Consider the following 18,157-nt stretch of genomic DNA (forward strand, 5'->3'; position numbering starts at 1 on the left):
CATCCTATATCCTGTTTGATGAGTAAATATACAGTGATGCTCCAGAGCTGTCACGTCAGCTACTTTGATTTTCTCAAACACTCTGGTCAATCAGGTGTTCTTTTAAATCATTAAAAGGCTTAGTACATATGGGGTTTGTTTGGTTTGTTCTGTTTTTTGTTCCCAGGACTCATTTAAGCTGCAGTATTTAAATTATCTGCCAATGCCAGGACAAAAGAACTATCCACGTAACCAATACTTGCTGAAGAGAGAAGCTCTCAGACTCGTTTCTGGAACAAAGTTGGCATGCGGTTGATCTCAGACAGGGTCTACTCAGCGCGGCTGACTGCTAAAGTGCTGCTATATCAGAAGATGACTTTTATCTTTCATGAACAATTAACATTTTTAAGCCTTCCCATCCCTTTCCTCCCTCGTCCCCATCTTCCTGTTCACTCCTCTCCCCTTTACCCTGTTTGGTTCCCCTCCAAACCCAGTCACAGATGTCCTGTGAATATATTTAAGATGTTGCCAGAATGTGTTGCTTTGCTCTTAAGCAGAAGACTTATAACCACAGTGCACCCTGCTGGGAGAGTCACTTCAGGGTGGGTGGGGAGGAGGCTGCTACTCTCAGACTGAAATCAATATCCATTGCTAGGCCTTTGTAAAAGCATTTGACTCTGAAGAGCAAGAGAAACGTGTATAACAGCCAGACCAGGGCACCCCCTTCCCTGCGGCTTTTGGCTGTTCTGACTACAGACCTATTCCTTTGGAGAGAGGACCCTTGAAATTTGACTATTATGAGCTAAATCCATCTCTTTCCCCTCCTGCCTGCTCCGCTAACCCTTTGGAAGCTGGATGTGTATCGTAGTCTCCTTTAACATCTGCTTGGCTGGGGAATGCTAGTCAGTGAAAAGTTAAACACTCTTCTGCCAAAGTCCCAAGCATGAGGGACTGGGGCCGAGGTCCAGTTCCCTCCATCCCAGTGAAACGTTGTCTGAGGACAGTACTTCACTAGCAAAGTGGTGGTTTGCATGAAGGACAGTCTTACCCCTGCTGTTCTCCCTGAAGACAGCTGATGGCTTAGGAATCGTTCTGTAAATAGGACGAGGAGGGGAGCTGGACTCTGCTCCTTTCCTACCATCCAAGGGTACAGTCTCCTGGTGATGGCAGGTGGGTAGATGACGGCCGACTTTAAAGACAGTGAAGTTAGAAGTGGTTCCAGGACAACTCTACAGCAGTTCTGGGGCTGGCCTTACTAGAATGCTCTAGGAGGGAGAGTCTTTGGTGTGCTTCTCTAACCTATGTGCATGCTGCATTGCGGTGTAGGGACACAGGATGATTAGTCCCTTCGCTGATAGCTGAGCTGGATCTTTGCTTTCTGGCTGAGGCTTTTGCAAATTGCTATTGTTTAGGAGATAAAAATAGCCCTGGAGGGTAGGGACATGAGAAAAAACTCTGCCTATCTCCAAACTAGACAGAGAGGTCTGGGGAACATGGCTCTTTCTGGAGAGCTGCAAGGAGTTGCAACAGGCCCGCGTTTGGGTCAGGAAAGTCTGTGTAAATCAGTCTCTGGCCGTTCCGGGCTGTGCCCACATCTCCCACTGTAGGTCTTGAATAACCCCACTGGGTTATAGCAGGGAGTTGCTCCAGTCCTGCAGTGGGAAGTCAGGGCACTTTGTCTCCGGGCTAGGGGAGTTTCAAACAGGCTTTGTAACACCCTCTAAACTTGGAACTTGGCAGATGGAAAATTATATTCAGCTATTCTCATCATCTTCACTGCTATGGAAGCAGTTGCATTGTTTCTAATTGCTTGGGATGCACTTTTCCCACCAATGAAATTTTGCAAGGAGCTGGGCCCAGGGTCCCCAAAGGGCAGTTCAGAGGGCTTAAATCATTTCGGTGACAGCCAAGATGGATGAGAAAGCAGTGGAGGTATGGAGGAATGGAAAGCAGGTGCGTAGGGTGTACCTGGCACAGTTCCTGCAGCGCATGAGCAGCAGCGTTAAGCACCCAGCTCCCTGGGTTTTCTTTGAGCCTAGAGACTACATCAGTTCAAAAGAGCATCTCAGAGCGTGTGGTGACACTCCTGTTTGAACTATTACTGTAAAAAGGGTCAAACAGGTTAACTCTGCTCTGTTCAGGTAACGTTGACAGCATGACTTATCTCTGCAGAGTCCTAAATGTTCTGAGTGACAATAATAAGTTCATCTACAACTAATTTTGACACTACTTCTGAGCCTAGGAAGGCCAGTTTAGATTTCAGGCAGTTATACATATCAGACATACCGCAGTCCCAAAGCAAAACTGGCAGGGGAGCAGGGAGAATCAAAGTGCACATCCCAGACATCTCTCAGTTGAAGTTCTGCATCTTGTTCGTAACGTTATTTGAACGCTGTTCCTCTAAGTTCAGTTATGACGTGGTCTGCAGCATGGTTGCATATCAGTAGGGGATAAACCTTGGCTTCAGATTTAATAGTTACTTTCCTCACTTTGTCTGGTCATCCTCTGTCCTTTCCATTTAGGTGATTGTAGAAAACACCAATCTGTTACTCCAGCCTCTGAAGGCTGCAGACTTGCTAATATTTTAACTGCGTCTTTGTGGGTACCGCCTGCAAGGATGCATTTTATTTTATTAGTTGCAAGAATTTGGGAGAACCGAAAGACCGGCTGGCCAAACAGGGACACCACCACTGCAGATTGTCCATGGTTGTCATAGCCCTGCTGCTCCGTGCTGCTGTTCTGTAACTTCTGAGCACTGTTGGGTATTCGAATGGTAGTTAACCATAGTTTGAACTCTGCTGTATAGAGCTGTTCAAGGTACAGTTTGTGAGCAACAGCTGAAATCTGGTTTTGGCAAACAATAAGAACAGTGTCTCACCGTCCAGAAGGGACTGTGAGGGTACTTGGTACAAACCTGCAGAAGGGCAAGGCTTCCTACCCCGCTCCCGAGTTGTACAGATTAGCTGGTAGCCAAGAAGGAACTGAAGTTAACTGATTAACTTGAACTTGAAACTGCCACAGCCTGACATTTGGTGGTGTTCATTGTACCCCCAGGGAGGAGCAATCTGGTAAGTAGATCTCTCAGTGTCAGAAGAGAGTGGCTTTTTCAAATTCCCCCCTTAGGATACATGTGTGCGTGTGTGTGTGTGTGTGTGTGTGTAAGAGTGCATGTGAGAGAGGTTTCAGCATGAACCAACTGGGTAATCCCTCAGCTGGGTTGAAGCAATCGCAGAGTTTATAATGAAAAGAGCTGGAACGTGCTTGCAGAAAGGAGATAAAAAGGGGCTAGAAGTGTCTGTGGGCTCTAAGTGTTTGCACATTGCTTTGAAATGAAATGAAATACCTCTGCTGAGTAGAGATCGTCACTTCTCCCACGAGTAGGAAGCTCACGCTAGCCTTCCACCTCGAACTACGGGATCCAAAGTCCTGGAGGTGTGGGACATCAGAGCAGGACAATCCGCTGCGGCCACACCACCTCCTGCTTGTGACTCCTTTGGCAATAGGGCACAGTTTCGCTGCAAATATTTCTCATCCTCAGAGGAATACATCTTGCTTTAAAATATGCAAATAGAGAACGGCATGAAGGAATTTGCAGTGAGAGAACTTGTGCGGCTGTCTCCTGGGAGCAGCTCCCTCTGCTCCTCATCAACCTTCAGGGACAGACACATCGCTGCTGGAACGGAAGGATTCAGGTGACCAGTCGAGAAGTCCATGATCATCAGAAACGCTGAAATGCTTTACACTTGTTTCTAAACTGGAAGCTGACTTGGACCACCATGCTCTACCTACCTGCCTCCTGCTCCAAAGGATCCTTTCTTCTTTTTCCTATTTTTTTTTTTATTTTTTGGAACAACACTGAAAAAGCTGGAGAGTACCATGGTATCATGTGCATTTCTCTGCTCCCAGGTATGTGTTTCCTGCCCCTGCCACGTGCTCCTTTCCCAGTGTGAGCAGAGCTTCAGGCTTGGCTCTGAGGTTTTTGGCATCCCGGCTCTGATGGGAAGCACATCTCCAGCTTGGGCTCCTTGCCTAGCTCTGACGGCACCTTCCTTCAGCACCATTTTAGATCTGACTTTCCTGGCTGATGATTCCCAAACTGGCATATTTGTGGTTGATGCGCAGTACTAGCAGCTTTTCCTGGTTAGGGAAGCTGACGAGAAGTGCCGCCAGCCTTCCTACTGCAGGCTTGCTCTTGTGGGAGGAGAAGGAGACAACCCACGTGGTTGAAAGCTAGGAAGGAAGTGTGGGGATGGAGATGGACCTCTACGGGAGTGGGGACAATGCTGAAAATAGATTTCTTAGCTTGTGTACAAGGCTCACAAGAACAAAGGGATTCTATAAGAACATCAGAAATGTCAGGAGGTAATCAGGTATTGCCTCCAGCTGCTGAACTGGCCAGCTGATGCCCCCTTTTGGGTTGCACTGGGGGCATGGACTGGAAGGGTTGGTCTAAGCTGCAGTGGCCAAGCGAAGAAGGAACATTGCCGGGGTCTCCAAGTGGCATGCATGATGCATCTGACATGCTGAGCCTTGCCCTTCTGTTGTCCCCCCCAGAAGCAATAAGCAACAGCTTCCCAGAAGGAAGGGGGAACAGCAAGAGCCCCGGCTGTACCCAGAGGAGGTCTCCATATGAAATCCCTCCTTCCTCCTGCCAGCAAAGCCCTACTGCTCTGCTTGGCATGAGGGGCCACGGTCTTTGTCCCCACTTCCAATACCGGCACTCACAGAAGCAACAGGTCCCTTGGGTGCATGCCTTCTGTGCAACCCCAGCAGTGGGCCCAGGGGAGCGGTTGCCTGCTGAGGCTCAGATTTAGCTTCCTCTCCTTTTCCCTTCCCCCTCTTTATTTTTTATTTTTATTTTTTTTTAATTTTTTATGAGCTATAGACTAACTCCTGGCACGTTCCCAAAGCTTCTCTCCCGTGGTGAGCCTTGATACCGGGCCAGAATAAATCGTCCTTTGTCTTGTCAGAAAATTCTTCCCATGACTTTGGGCTTGCTCTCAAAAGCCATTGGGTTTCCCTGTTTGTCCCCGATATCCCCCAGGAGTTGTCACCACCAGTTAATCCTCAGTGATGTTAAACAGATACTCTGAAAATTAGAGGGATGCTGATGTACGTAGATATATGAGCCTTTAATATATTTTAACTGACTCCTAGATAGGTCCCGTTATTAATAACCTATTGCCCTAAATGGTATCCCGATTCCTGCCCAAGCAGGAAACGAGAGCAGCCATGGCCAGAAAATCAGCCTGAAACACCAGTCTTCATCACAGGGCACCTTCAGCTCCATACCTGTAGCCGAAATAAATTGTCTTGCCTTTACAGACAGTGTTTTAAGCTCTGCGTGCAGGAGGAAGGCTGGCCAGCCTGTCCCAGGCTGTTTGCTGGGACTAACAAGGAGCTAACTGTGAGAATTTGGGGGAAATTCAGTGTAAGGATCTGGAGCTGTTTAGGGAGCATAAATGTGCTTTCAGCTGCTTTGTCTTTACCATGTGAGGCGTTGCAGGTCTCAGCCAGCCTACCCACAGTTTTAGCATGGCAGAAAATAATTTGGAGCTGAGCAAAAAGGAGCAGGGCTGGTTTCTCCAGCCATTTACCGTCGGTACCTTCCTGAGAGCCTGCCAGGCCAGCCTGTGCTGCATCACTGCCTGCTCAGACTGAGATGGGAGCGGGAGTGGGAGAGGTGAGAAAGAACATGGTTTCTCCAGAGTTTTTGGGTTGTTACCCTGCTATATTTGTTATCTGGATTCTTAAGTAATGAGTGCTTTGAATTTCGTGATTATGTTACGGTGATGTGTAGTTAATGTACTAATGTTCACTTGAGCTAGGGTCATGGTAACAGTGTGTTTTGTTTCGTTTTCCTTTTTTTTTTTTTTAACTGTTCAGAAAATAACTTAAATACAAAGGTTAAGCTGTGAATCTCTCCTGTTTTCCTTTCGCTGGGAAGGACACCGTCACAGTATCAGGCCTGTGTCTTTGAGCCTCCTGTGTACGCGGATCGCACTTCTGGTACAGGGCACCAGAAAAACAACAAGCAAACAACACTTACTCCGAAAACCACAGCATACTTTTTAATTAACAAACTCTCCATTCGTGGCTGATGGCAAATGAGTCTGCCCTGTAAGTCAGGGAGGGGATGTGACTGACGCACCGAGCCCCAGCCGGCCTGCCCATTAAAAAAGGGTGGGAGGGGGAAAACTATAAAGACTTTGTGCTTTTCTGGATACTCTTGCAAGATCCTGGTAGGAGAAGCACAAATTTGTTTTATAAGCTAATCAGAACCCTGCTGTTCAATAATGAGTGAGTAATTGACATATCGCGGCACCGCCATGCAACACAATGGCTGGGGATGCTGACATGCTTGCGGCTCACCCGAATTTCAACGCAAGCACCCTTGCCCTCAGAATACCTTCCTCTTAAAAAACGCTCCGCCGATAGCAACCCTGGATCTTTCCATTTTCCTTAACAGCCCCTTTTAAAACAAAGGCTACCGCAGTTTTAAGACCCTGGCTCCTGGGGTGGCCAGAAAACAAACAAGCGCGGCGCTCCCGCCGCCTCTCTCCCTGCTGGCTCCATTCTTGGCAGCCAGCGGGGGACTGGAGATTGTGACGCCTCCTGCTTTGCTGCAGCGCTGGGAGCGGGGCTCCTGTCACTTCCAATCCCTGTCTCTCCTTCTGACAGGATTCCCAGTGGCCGGCTGCTTTGTTTAGCAAGGGTGGGTTTTTTGTTGTTGTTGTTTTGTTTATTTTAAAATAAATAAATGCATATATTTACCCCACTTTAACCTTTTCTGTTCCTTCCCTGCTCTCTCCTCCCACTCAGTAATAGGCTTTGAAGAGGACTTGGGGTGACAGGCAGTCGGTCTGTAGTGCAGGATGCAGTTTGGCTTGAGCATCGTGTGGCTGCCCATACCCCAAACGAGAGCACATCCTTCTGGGCATCCCCACCCCATGTCCACCTGTGCCCAAGGCACAAACACCACAGCAGGTTCTCCCTGTGGGCTATTCCTGGACGTTCCTTAACTGGTCCTTCCCCCTCTTTGATGTCTGAAAGCAAGGCTAAGAGTATTTCTGCCAAATTTCGGGGACAGGGCAGTGCTCCGCTGCAGAGCACAGCCTGGAAAACTTCTCCCAGGAATTCTGGCATCACATCCAGAAGCTCAAGAACCGAAGCACACTCCTCTTTGAGAAAGAAAAGCAATCTCAATTGTAAATTTCCACAGGAAAGGAGTGAACACCAGGACGGCTTATCTTAAATAGATTCAGTGGTTAATTACCCTTTCTGTTTAAAAATGTGTGCCTTATTTCCACTTCAAATGAAGGAGGAAAGTAATGTTTACCATAGCTTCAAATTAACGGCGTTTGATCAACCTACAGCTTTAAAATGAAATCTTCTGGTGGTGGTGGTTTGGGGTTTGCTTTTGTTTTTTAATATATATACATATATATATATATATATTTACACACACACACACTTTCAAGAGTATAGTAAGCTTGTTTTTGGAAAGAGGAAAGTTGGTCGGTTTAGACCTGCTGGGCAAATTGATGCAGTTCTTATCAAAAATGTGTAGGACGATTCAGCAGCCAGAGGTGGTGTGGTCTGGGAACCAAATCCTAGTCAGCTGTGCCTGCCTTGGTGTGGGAGGCGAGCCATACAGGTCCTCGCCTGTACAGGTAAATGCAGCTGGAGGGTGGAGGCAGGAGCTTTCCATTGTAAAACCACAGTTCCCGGGTGCTCTGGGAGGATGGGGCCACCATGATCACAGGACAGTCTCTGTTTCTGGTGATTCAACCCCGAAAAGGCACCACCAACAAATTGCTATGACCTTCCAAGCCATGAAGATGCCTGCGAGCAGCCGTGCCCAGGCTGCCAAGCTCCCTCCAGGCAGGGGAAGCATGCGCAGCTGCTAAGCCACACATCTTTTCACCAGGGTTCATTCAAGCCACGTTTTGCTTCCTCGTGGCCTTTATGCTGGCCCTGCCTGGCTGCTGGGTGGGCACCGAGGGGCAGCACCAAAGACCAAGTCCTCTGCGAAGGCCTCTCCACCTCAGCCCTGGGGCTGGGGACCAGGCCGCAGCAAGGCCAGGGCGGGCCTGGCACTGCCAGGAGTGACGGCGGGATGGCACAAGGGGGCTCTGTGGTCTCCTGGCAGCTTCCCCACCCCAAGGCGGGTGTTTTTAGCCAGGGAGCCCGTGCACTCAGGCAGCAGAGGATCGGGGACACCTGTAAATTAGAGAGACGAGCTCCCTCACAGCACGGAGCAGCGGGTGTTCCTGCCCCTCATACCGCCATCACCGGGTCAGGTTACAGGAGTGTCTCCAATTAACCCGGCTCCCTGGTGGCCCTTAATTGGCACCCCAGGCTTCCCTCCTCTCATCCCCCTTCCTCCCTGGCACGTGTTGCTCACCTGCTAAACCTCCTCTCCCAGCCGCTGCTGGGGACTGGCACCAGTAACCCCAATTCACCCCTAAATCAAGGCGGTGGTGACCCCTGGCTTGGGGCAGCGTCTGGTAAAAGTGATGGCCCGGTGGAGACACGGGGAAACTGAGTCAGAGCAAGACTTGGAGCTGGCACCATCCCTTGGGAAATCCCAATGCCAGCACGCCGGGAAGGGCTCCTGGTAGGGCAGAGGGCAGGGTAAAGCTCCGGTGCTTCTGAAGGGAGCCGGAGGTGAATCCGGAGGGAAGGGGCAGGATCTGGAGCATCCCGCGTGGGAGGACGAGGCGCCGGCTCTGCCTGGCCCCGAGGCCATGGGGGTGCCTGTGGGGCTCTCCCAGCCCCGTCCCGTGGGACCCTCCCGCGGTGGGGCCAGCCGGCCGGACCCCTCCCTTTTAATCCCTTGGAGCTGTTGCCAGCCTGGCTTAGTGGGGTCCCCATCCTTTCCACTGGCTGTTCAGCAAATTAAGAGCTTGCTATTAGGCTGCTAATTAAAGGCACTTCATTAGCAGCGGGGGAGGCAGCTTCTGGCCGCAGCAAAATTGGATTCCTCTGAGCTGCCATGAGCCGCGTCTCTCCTCTCTGGGGCTGGGGGCTTTGCCCTGGGGCTGAGGGCTCTGCCACCCCCCTGTCCCACAGGGGCAGCTGCCCCGATTCACGGCCACGTCGCGGTACGTGGGTTACCAGCCCTCCTGCCCCAAGTCCCAGCGGATGGGATGCTGCTGCCCCACAGCCTGATGTGGGGGGGGGGAGGCTCAGGGGGCTGATGGGGGTGTTGGGAGATGGGGAACCCCCCCTCCACCCTCAGTCTCTGCCCCACAACTGGCCCCAGGGCCACCCCTACCTGCAAGGTGCCCCAGCGAGGCGGGGAGGCCCCTGGACTCCTCCTCCAGCTGCTTAGGAGCCTCCAATGAGTCCCGGGGACACCCAGGCGGCCTCCCCTTCTCTCCCTTCCCCTCTCCCTCCTTCTTCCAGGTAAAAATGGGAGAGAAGAGCCAGGCACTGGGGCTGTCTTCCTCCCTTCCTCCTCATCCTCTCTCACTCTATTCCAGCCGCAGCCTCAGCCCGACAGATGGAAAAGGGACCCCGGACCCCGGCAGGGGCATCACCAGGGTGAGCTTTGATGGGCAGGGGGCTGCTGGGCTGGGGGGGCTGCCCCATCCCGGCTCCCCGTGTGTTCCATGGTGTGCTGCCTCTCCCCGAGCCCCTGGCCTGACCCCCCCCTTTCCCAGCTCAAGATTCCTGGTGGGATTAGTGGGGATTTGGCATGCATGAGCCGGGAGCTGCTGGGTGCTGTGGATCCGGCTACTGGGCTTGGGGGGGGGTGCTCGGGGAGAGACGAGGCTCTTGGGGTTGGGGTTTGGGCACTGGCATGTGCTGCTGCTGCCGGGGATGGGGGCACAAATTTGCACATCTGCCCTGTGACAGCACTGTCACTGTCAGGCCATGGGTGGCTCGCTGCAGCAGACAGCAGGGTGCAGCACCCACGGGTGCCCTGCATGCCTCTCAGCTCCTGCTGGGTGAAGGGGGGGGGTGACTGTGGGGTGTCCCTCGGCAGCCATCGGCACCCCACAGCATGGACACCCATCCTGCCTGTCCCCGCAGCACCAGTGGAGGCACTGATGGAGGAGAGGTGCTGGGAGATGGGTGCGTGTGGGTCTGCTGGGCTGGGGGTGGCAGGGAGTGGTGCCCAGCGGGGGGCTCCCCGGGGCTGGGGTCTTGGCTTGGGACAGGGACATCCCTGCCCCTCTCCTGATAGAAATGGGGCAGTGGCCCAGGGTAGTGCTGATCCGCCCTCCTGTCCCCCAGCGCCTCACCTTCCCCCTGCTCTCGGTCACCCTCCTGGTGTCCTTCGGCTCCTCCATGCTCTACGGCTACAACCTGGCTGTGGTGAACTCGCCGGCAGTGGTAAGGGACGGGGCGGCCTTGCTGGGAGCAGGGCACAGTGGTGGGACCCCAGCCCCATGTCAAAATGCTGGCTTTGCCCTCAGACTGTGCCCCAGGGAGAGCAGCCCAGGGACCAGGGCGGCATGCGAGGGATGTAGGACCTTGGGTTGGTATCACCCCCTGGAAGGCAGGGCTGGGGAAGCCCTCAGCAGCTGCTCCAGCTCTACGGGGGGCCTCTAAGACATCCTTAAACCCCGCTGGCACTGAGACTGCCTGAGCAGCCAGAGCAGCACACCCCAGTCATCCCCACCCGTGACCTGCCTTGCCCTGCATTTCCCCTGGGGGCTGCCTTCCCACCTCCCCCTTCCCCTACTACATTTGGTGCCCGTGTCTCCCTCCACCCCGCAGCACATAAAGGCTTTCTATAACGCCACCTGGTCCCGGCGGTACGGGCATGGGCTGGCCCCCAGCCCCCTCACCCTCCTCTACTCGCTGACCGTCTCCACCTTCGCCCTGGGCGGGCTGGGGGGCTCCTTGCTGGTGGGGCTGCTGGTGGCACGCTACGGCAGGTAAGGGGGTGGCGTGGCACGGGTGGCCCCGAGGGCCGGGACGGGGTCGGAGGGGCTGCCCCGCTGCCTGTGCCCCGCTAGGAGCGGCACCCTCAGCCGCAGCACTCTGCTCGTCCTCCTGGCCGGCGGCTTCATGGGCTTCAGCAGGGAGCTGGAGTCCCCCGAGATGGTCATCATCGGCCGCTCCATCACGGGGATCCACGCAGGTGGGTGATGCCCAGGCAGGGGGGCTGCAGCCCTTTCCCAGGGCACCAGGGGGGCTCTGAGGGGCAGACAGGGTCACCTCGCTGGCCACAGGGTCCCCTGCTGCAGCTGGTGCTGAGTAGGGCAGGGGGTGTGCCGGGGTGGGTGGGGGGGGCTCATGGGTAGCCTTCTCCTGGCTGTGTCTCCCATCCATGTCCCCACTCCCAGGTATCTGTCTCAGCGTGGTGCCCCTCTACCTGGGAGAAATCGCCCCCAAGAACCTGCGGGGCTTCCTGGGCCTCATGCCCAGCATTTTCATCTGCCTGGGGGTTTTCTCCGCGCAGGTGCTGGGCCTCCCGGAGCTGCTGGGCAAGGTGAGCGTGATGCCCTCAGCCTGCTCCCGTGGCCCCCACTCTGTCTCTCCGTGACACGTCCTGTTCCAGGACAGGTACTGGCCCCTGTTCCTGGCAGTGGTGGTGGTCCCTGCCTCCCTCCAGCTCCTGCTGCTGCACTGCTTCCCTGAGAGCCCGCGGTACCTGCTTATAGAGAGGAATGACGTCTGCGGGGCCACTGAGGGTGAGGGGGTGTCCTGGCGGGGGGTGTCCAGCTGTGGGAGGTGATGGGTGCTGCTCCAAGGTCTCCCGAGACCAGGGCGCATCCTTGCAGCATCCTTCCACACCCAGCCCCAACAGCCCAGCCCCAAACCTTCCCAGGTGCATTGTAACATTTCCGTGGTGCCCATCACCCCGGTGTCAGGGCATCTCCCCAGGGAAGCTCAGCCTCGGGGGCTCAGGGAGGTGTTCTGGTCGGAGCCAAACCCACGTCCCTGCCCCATGCCGTTCCTATGGGCGTCCACGCTCCTCCACGAGCCCCGCGCTCCCCGCAGCGCTGCGCCGGTTCCTGGGGACGCCCGATGTGCAGGACGCGGTGCAGGAGATGAAGGAGGAGCAGCGGTCGCTCTCCTCTGCGCAGACGGTGTCCGTCTGGCAGCTGCTGCGGGACCGCTCCGTGCGCTGGCAAGCGCTCTCGGTGGCGGTGGTGAACGCCGGCATGCAGCTCTCGGGGATCGACGCCGTAAGTCCTGCGGGGTCCTCACCTCGAGACCCGGCTCTGCGGGGGCAGAGCTGAGACCTGGCAGCTCATTGCACCCTCCCTGAGTGCCCCCCGCTCATGCCGAGCCCCCGTCCCCGACAGATCTGGTTTTACACCAACACCATCTTCGAGAACGCGGGGATCCCCCCGTCCCAGATCCCCTACACCACCGTGGGCACCGGCGCCGTTGAAGTTGTTGCGGGGCTGATCGGGGTGAGTGACGGACGGACAGATGGACGGACAGACACAGCCCCTCCGTGCCCGGGGGCTTGTCCCCAGCATCCAGACCCATCAAACCGGGGGGGGGGGTGGACAGACCCCAAATACTATCTGTGCCACAGCAGTGCTGCTTTGCTGGGTGGTGGTGGGGGCAGAAGGGCTGGCAGGGAAGTAGGGGAGGGGGAGAATGGGATGGGGAGGGCTCAGTTTTGGGGGGGTCACATCTAGGAAAGGTGGGAAAACTGGGGGTGAGCAGGGAGTTTGGGAGGGACGCCAGGCGGGCAGCAGGGCTGGGGCTGACGGAGGGGGCTAAGCAGTTTGTTCTGGCTCCCGATTTCATTGTCACTTGGTTAGCAGAGCCGCACATCCCCATCTGCCCCCCAAGCCACGCACCGGCCCGCCCCGGGGCTGGCAGCCCCTGCCCACCCCCCCGCCAGCCCTCATTTAGCTGGAGAGTTAGCACTGGGCCAGGCAGATTTACGGCCCTCGTCCCATCTGCGAGTGCCACCCGGGGCCAGCCCGAGCCACCCGGCACTAAATCCGCTCCCTGACAATTAGAGAGATGGATGGGGGGCGGCCGCTCCCAGAAAAAGAGGGGCAGAGCGGGGGCCGCCCCCCTCTCCCCATAGCTCAGCCGGCAGCAGGGGGGGGCACCCCCATCCCCAGCTGCCCCCAGCCCCTTGTAGGGTGCCCCCAGCCCCTGGTCTGCCACCCAGCCCCGCAGCCCCCCCACTGCTGGGGAGCAGCCCTGCCAATGGCCCCCGACGGAGGTGCCGAGATTGGTTATAAAATTGCAGGCATTTGTTCTGCTGTCAATACCCTGCCTGCTCCGGCGGCCGCCGCGCCGCCTCCCCGCATCCTGCATCCTCTGTCCCCAAAAGCCACCTCTGCTCGGCCGGGGACACAGCTCACCCCACGGCCCGGGAGCAATTCCCATGTTCCCGGCTCCAAATGGGATGGAAAAAACCCTCCGGGATGTCCCCATTCCCGGGTGCCACCAGGAGCATCCCACACCTGCAGCTGGGGTTCAAGGGATGTCCCCGTCCCCAGGGGGGTGTCCCCATTGCTCCCTTTGGTTTCTGCTCTCCCCCGGCAGTGCTTCACCATCGAGAAGCTGGGCCGGCGGCCCCTCATCATCAGTGGTTTCTGTGCCATGGGCGTCTGCTTGGTGGGCATCACCCTCTGCCTGCTGCTGCAGGTAGGGCCCGGCCACCACCAGCTCCTGGGATATGGGGCAGGGCCAGGAACGGGGCCCTGGGCACCTTAATTAGGGCTGGATATAATGAAGGGATGGGTTCTCCCTGGGGATGGAGGGGTGTGTGGATTTAAGGGCTGAGCTGGCTCTTCCGAGCAAACTTGTTTTCCCTTCAAAGTTAAAGGGAAGGAAAACTCAGAGCAACGAAAAGAGAAAAAAAAAAAAAAAAAAAAAAAAAAGGATCAGAAAAATCTTGCTGCTTCTGGTAGCTTCTTCTGCACAAGGAGTTGTTGCCAGCGAGGCAGCTGCTAAATGCCAGGGCAGGTGGAGAGGTCGGAACCTTCCTCCCTCTGACTGTCCCGCAGCCCTGGGGACATCTCAGCATCACTGAGCTTGGCTGAGGCCAAATCCCACCAGTTTTGCCCCAAACCACCCATGACTCTCCTATACATTCTGTGTCCCGTGGAGGTGGTCGAGGCCACCGTCCTCCAGGGCCACCGCTGAGCCGCGGCACGAAGCCCCGTGCTGGGGACGTGCCCCGGTGGTGTGCCACCGCCCCGTGTCCCCTCGCAGACCGCCCTGCCCTGGATGCGCTACGTCGCCGTCGCCTGCGTGGTCGGCATCATCGCCGGCTTCTGCATGGGACCAGGTGGGTCTGGGGAAGGAGCAGGGGCGTAGGGGGGGGGCAGGGAGCAGCACGGAGCTGGGCTTGCAGGTGGGGGCAGCAGGAGGGATGGACCAGCACCCCGTCCCCTTCCCCATGGCCGGGTCCTGGTTCATCATGCTGCACCCCACAAGCCCCAAAGCACACCCCACCTCCTCCCAGCACCTCAAACCATGGTCCACACTTGGAGAAAGCCCCGGCAGCCCCCCAGAGGTGTAACCCACTCCCACCATGGTCTGGCTGGCGAGCATCCTCCTGCCCTCAGGCAGGTGCGGGTGCAGGAGCGCGCTCCAAAACCGAGGAGTGAGACCTGGACTGCTTTACCCAGCTGATGTATTAGCAGAGCTGTTAGCGGATCTATAATTCATCCTCAGCCCAGACTTTATTCACTGTAATTACATCTTTAATTAGGATTTTAATGGCTCATTGTTCACAAACAATGATGAATAGGACTTTTAAAACAAAAAAATACATATCTCTATTCTGGGCGAGCTGTGAGTAAGAGTCCATCAGGGGCTCCGCTCCTCCTGGAGTTGTTATCACTTTGCTTCCTTGCTTGTTTTCTCCACCGCAGCGCCCTTCCTAAGGAGGTCGCAGACAGTCCTGTCCCCGACATTGGGGCCCTAGACAGGTCCCCGGGGCAAATCCAACCCCTGACAGGTCCCCGTGTGCTGGGGACGTGTGCTGGACCCCGAATCCTGTCCCCCAGCAAAGGGGTAGTTCTGGAGCCTGGGCTCCTGGCTGGGCTAACACCGGCCAGGAGGGGCTGGGTCCTCCCGGGAGAAGTGGCCACAACCTGTGCCCAGTTTTTAAAGCCTCGGGCCATCATTTCCAGTGGTGCTGTTTTTTGATTTCACAGTAAGAGCTGGGAAAGGCTGGTTGGAAAATTTCATTTCTGTGGCCTGCAGGAAATTCAGATGCTCGGAAATGTGGTTGTTCCTTTCCTGCCTAAACCAGGCCATAGCATCAAAACTTTTATCTGTGGAATAGAGGGAAATGTTCTAGACTGTTTTGACCAAGGAAGGGTGGGAACGACATTATGGAGGGCACCAGGAAGGCATTTCAGCGTGCCTGAGGTCTCTGTGAGATTTCCTACAGCAGCATTTAGGCAAGTGGCTGCAAAAAGAGGCTCAGATGAAATCCTCCACCTTGAATTTGACTCAGTCTGAAATTTCCAAGTCCAGCAATCAGGGGGCTGTCACCCAGGGTGCCCGAGGGGTCCTGACCCCACACCCCTGACCCGTCCCTTCCCTCCGCAGCCGGCGTCCCCTTCCTGATGACGGCCGAGCTCTTCACGCAGTCCCACCGCCCGGCCGCCTACGTCTTGGGGGGATCCCTCAACTGGCTCTGCAACTTCACCGTCGGCTTCATCTTCCCCTTCTTGCAGGTACCAGCCTGGGGGGCTCTGGGGTGGGATGGGCACAGCCCCTGCTTCTCCCCCGGGGCACCGCAGTGCCTGCCTGTCCGCCCCATCCCTGCTCTCCCCCGTCCCCAGATGTCAGCCGGAGCCTTTTGCTACCTGGTTTTCTGCGGCGTCTGCCTGCTGGTGGCCCTCTACGTCTACCTCGTCGTCCCCGAGACCAAGAACAAAACCTTCGTGGAGATCAGCCGCACCTTCGCCACCCGCCGTGCCGTCCTCCCTGCGTGCCGCGGGGGGGATGCTGAGGCTCCGTGGCTATGGGGCCTTGGAGGGCAGCCTGGAGGGATCGGGATCGGGGTCAGGATCGGGATCGGGATCAGGATCAGAACTGGGATCAGGATCGGGATCAGGATCAGAATTGGGATCAGGATTGGGACCAGGATCCGGCCTTGCCTGACCTCCCCACACTTTGGGGTGCAGCAAAGCCCCGGGGTGCGTTCCAAAACGGGGGGCACTGGGCACATGGGGGCAGGGACTGGTCCAGAGAGGTGCCCAGTGCCTGGTCCCAGCACCTCCATCCTCCAGCTGCCAAAGGGACACTGGTGAAAGCAGGGTCACGGCTCCCCAGCATCATCACGTCCCCCTCCACCTCCCTCCCGCCTCGGCTGCTCTTGGCAGCAGAACAGAGCGGTAAATATGTGCAGCATTACATATGTATAATGGAGTGTAAATAACCCCAAAAAGTGCATTGTAAATAGACTCCAAGTTTATCCTTTATTAATGAGGCACTGAGTGCCCTGCTGTTTTAGAGCAGCGAGACTTTCATAATATCAAAACCTAAATTACACTTGTGTCTCTCATTCCCAGCAAACGACAGCATCATTTCAGGCCTCTTTGCCACTTGTATTTATTTATCCTGGTATTTATTTATCCCTCCCACCCGGCGTGCTGGGCAGCTCGGGAGATGCCCCCTGCCCTCCGCATGGCAGGCAGTGACCCCCCCAGGAGCAGCCCCCATCCCTGGGTCCTGGCTTGGCCGAGGGATGTGGCTGTTGCCCCATGGCCAAGGATTGCTCTGTGCTGGCTGGTGAGGTGGGACAGGCCTGGGAAACCTGGTAGGACCACCCCCCCCCGGCCCACGGCTTCAGACACCACCAGAGCCTCAAGATCCCTAATCCCAAGGATGGGAGGTCACTGGTAAAATCCTATGGTGCCTTTTGGGGGCATTCACTCTCGGGGACCTTTTTGAGCGCTCCGTGCCAAGGACACGTCCAAGCTCCTTCCATCAGGACCTGTGGGGGCAGGAGGCAGCCCCATGCTCACGGGACGCCAGCTTCTCACCAGCTTCATCATTAGGATATCGGGGCAGGATCTCTGCTCGGGGCTGTCGGTCCAAGCTCGTCTCCCATGGGGCAGGCGTCCCGCTGCCCAGCTGGCCGTGAAATGCGTGGGCTGCTCTGCAGTCACCTTGTGATGGCCAAGGGCAAGGTCCCAAGCAGGGACTGGTGTCCTCATGGGCAGGGGAGAGGCACCGGGCTCCAGCACTGCACAAACCCACAGGAAGGGAAAAGACACACTCAGAGGTGACCCAGAGGGATGATGTCTCAGAGATGATGAGGGGAAGGCTGCATCCCCTACCAGTGTCCAAACACACCTTGAGGAATTGGAGAAATTGCAGGGAAGAGTCTGAGAAGGGACTTGATGCCTGGAAATTCTTCTATTAAGGTTTGCAGGAACAAAGATGAAGATGCCTTCTTGTGATGTGCTACGGGTGGGGGAGGTTAAGCATTGAGGTATAACCCAGGGAAAGCTGGAGCGCACCATGGCCAAATGGAGTAGGAAAGAAGGTCCCAGATACTTCGAAATGTGCTCCTCAAGGATCTGGTGATGCCAAGAATACTCCAGATCCTACAGGGACGTTTTTCTGCCGGGTGCCTGGCTGAGGGTGAATGGTCACAGCGCACCAGGGAGCTGATGAAAGCTCGCTGGGGACACCCTGGTGTCCCTGTGCCAGTGCTGGTGGCAGCAACGAGTGTCCATGGGGCTCCAGCAGGGATGGGGGACGGTGCTGGGGGCAGGCTCATGGGATCCCAGCAGCCAGGAGCCCCCAGAGGCACGCGAGTGCTGGATGCAGGGGTGCACTGCCTGGGGTGGGGGGCAGCTGGCAGACAGAGCCTGTGTCTGCAGCCTGTACACATGGTGTGGGAGCGGTGTTTTATACCCAGCGGCTCACGTGCACAGTAAAAACTCTGCAGGACGATAAAGGCTGAGAATCTCATCCCCTTTGGATGTGGGGTTTGTCCTGCACGAGCCCCTCTGCCCACCCCAGTGCCCCCAGGCAGGGGGTTGAGAGGCTCTGGTCACACGTTGGGGTTGGTAAAAATGACGTGATGGCTGGAGCTGCCCTCAGCACCTCAGGGTGGAAGGCAGCGAGCACAGACAGGGGGAGAAGGAGGTAAAGGAGGAGGACAGGGCAGAAGGTGGAGCTGGGGAAACCAGCTTGTCCCTGCTGAAAGACAGCACCAGGGGTCGAGAGGGGGAGCAGCAGCATGGGAAGGTGTGGATCACCCAAG

At 56.1% G+C, this 18,157-nt stretch overlaps 2 protein-coding genes across 6 annotated transcripts in view; both read left to right on the forward strand.

Annotated features, from left to right (window-relative positions):
• BTRC (beta-transducin repeat containing E3 ubiquitin protein ligase) overlaps positions 1–6,761 on the forward strand; it is a 120,970-nt gene extending 114,209 nt beyond the window's left edge. For 2 of the 5 annotated variants that reach the window (XR_007708561.1, XM_050711949.1), the window contains exon 13: positions 167–6,698. The gene's annotated coding sequence lies outside the window, so the exon portion shown is untranslated. Of the gene's footprint in view, positions 1–166 lie in introns of all 5 variants that reach the window. The other 3 variants (XM_035547810.2, XM_035547809.2, XM_050711948.1) reach the window with 2 other exon arrangements.
• Positions 1,891–16,190, forward strand: LOC118248536 (solute carrier family 2, facilitated glucose transporter member 9-like). The gene is made up of 13 exons (XM_035547554.2): positions 1,891–1,911; positions 9,391–9,528; positions 10,225–10,323; positions 10,711–10,871; positions 10,953–11,077; positions 11,283–11,428; positions 11,498–11,630; positions 11,941–12,128; positions 12,249–12,359; positions 13,462–13,563; positions 14,134–14,209; positions 15,484–15,611; positions 15,720–16,190. The coding sequence occupies exons 1-13, from the start codon at positions 1,891–1,893 to the stop codon at positions 16,188–16,190; spliced, it is 1,899 nt and encodes a 632-aa protein (XP_035403447.2).
• Positions 16,191–18,157: the final 1,967 nt, after the last annotated feature.

This window comes from Cygnus atratus, chromosome 7, assembly GCF_013377495.2.
Source record: "Cygnus atratus isolate AKBS03 ecotype Queensland, Australia chromosome 7, CAtr_DNAZoo_HiC_assembly, whole genome shotgun sequence".
NCBI classification, from domain to species: Eukaryota; Metazoa; Chordata; class Aves; order Anseriformes; family Anatidae; genus Cygnus; species Cygnus atratus.

Excerpts from the sequence above, each read along its gene's own strand:
- LOC118248536 (XM_035547554.2), top strand. The coding sequence starts at position 1,891 with ATGGATGAGAAAGCAGTGGAG. Across the intron at positions 10,324-10,710 it reads TGGTGAACTCGCCGGCAGTG|CACATAAAGGCTTTCTATAA; the intron begins GTAAGGGACGGG and ends TCCACCCCGCAG. Across the intron at positions 11,429-11,497 it reads TCCCGGAGCTGCTGGGCAAG|GACAGGTACTGGCCCCTGTT; the intron begins GTGAGCGTGATG and ends GTCCTGTTCCAG.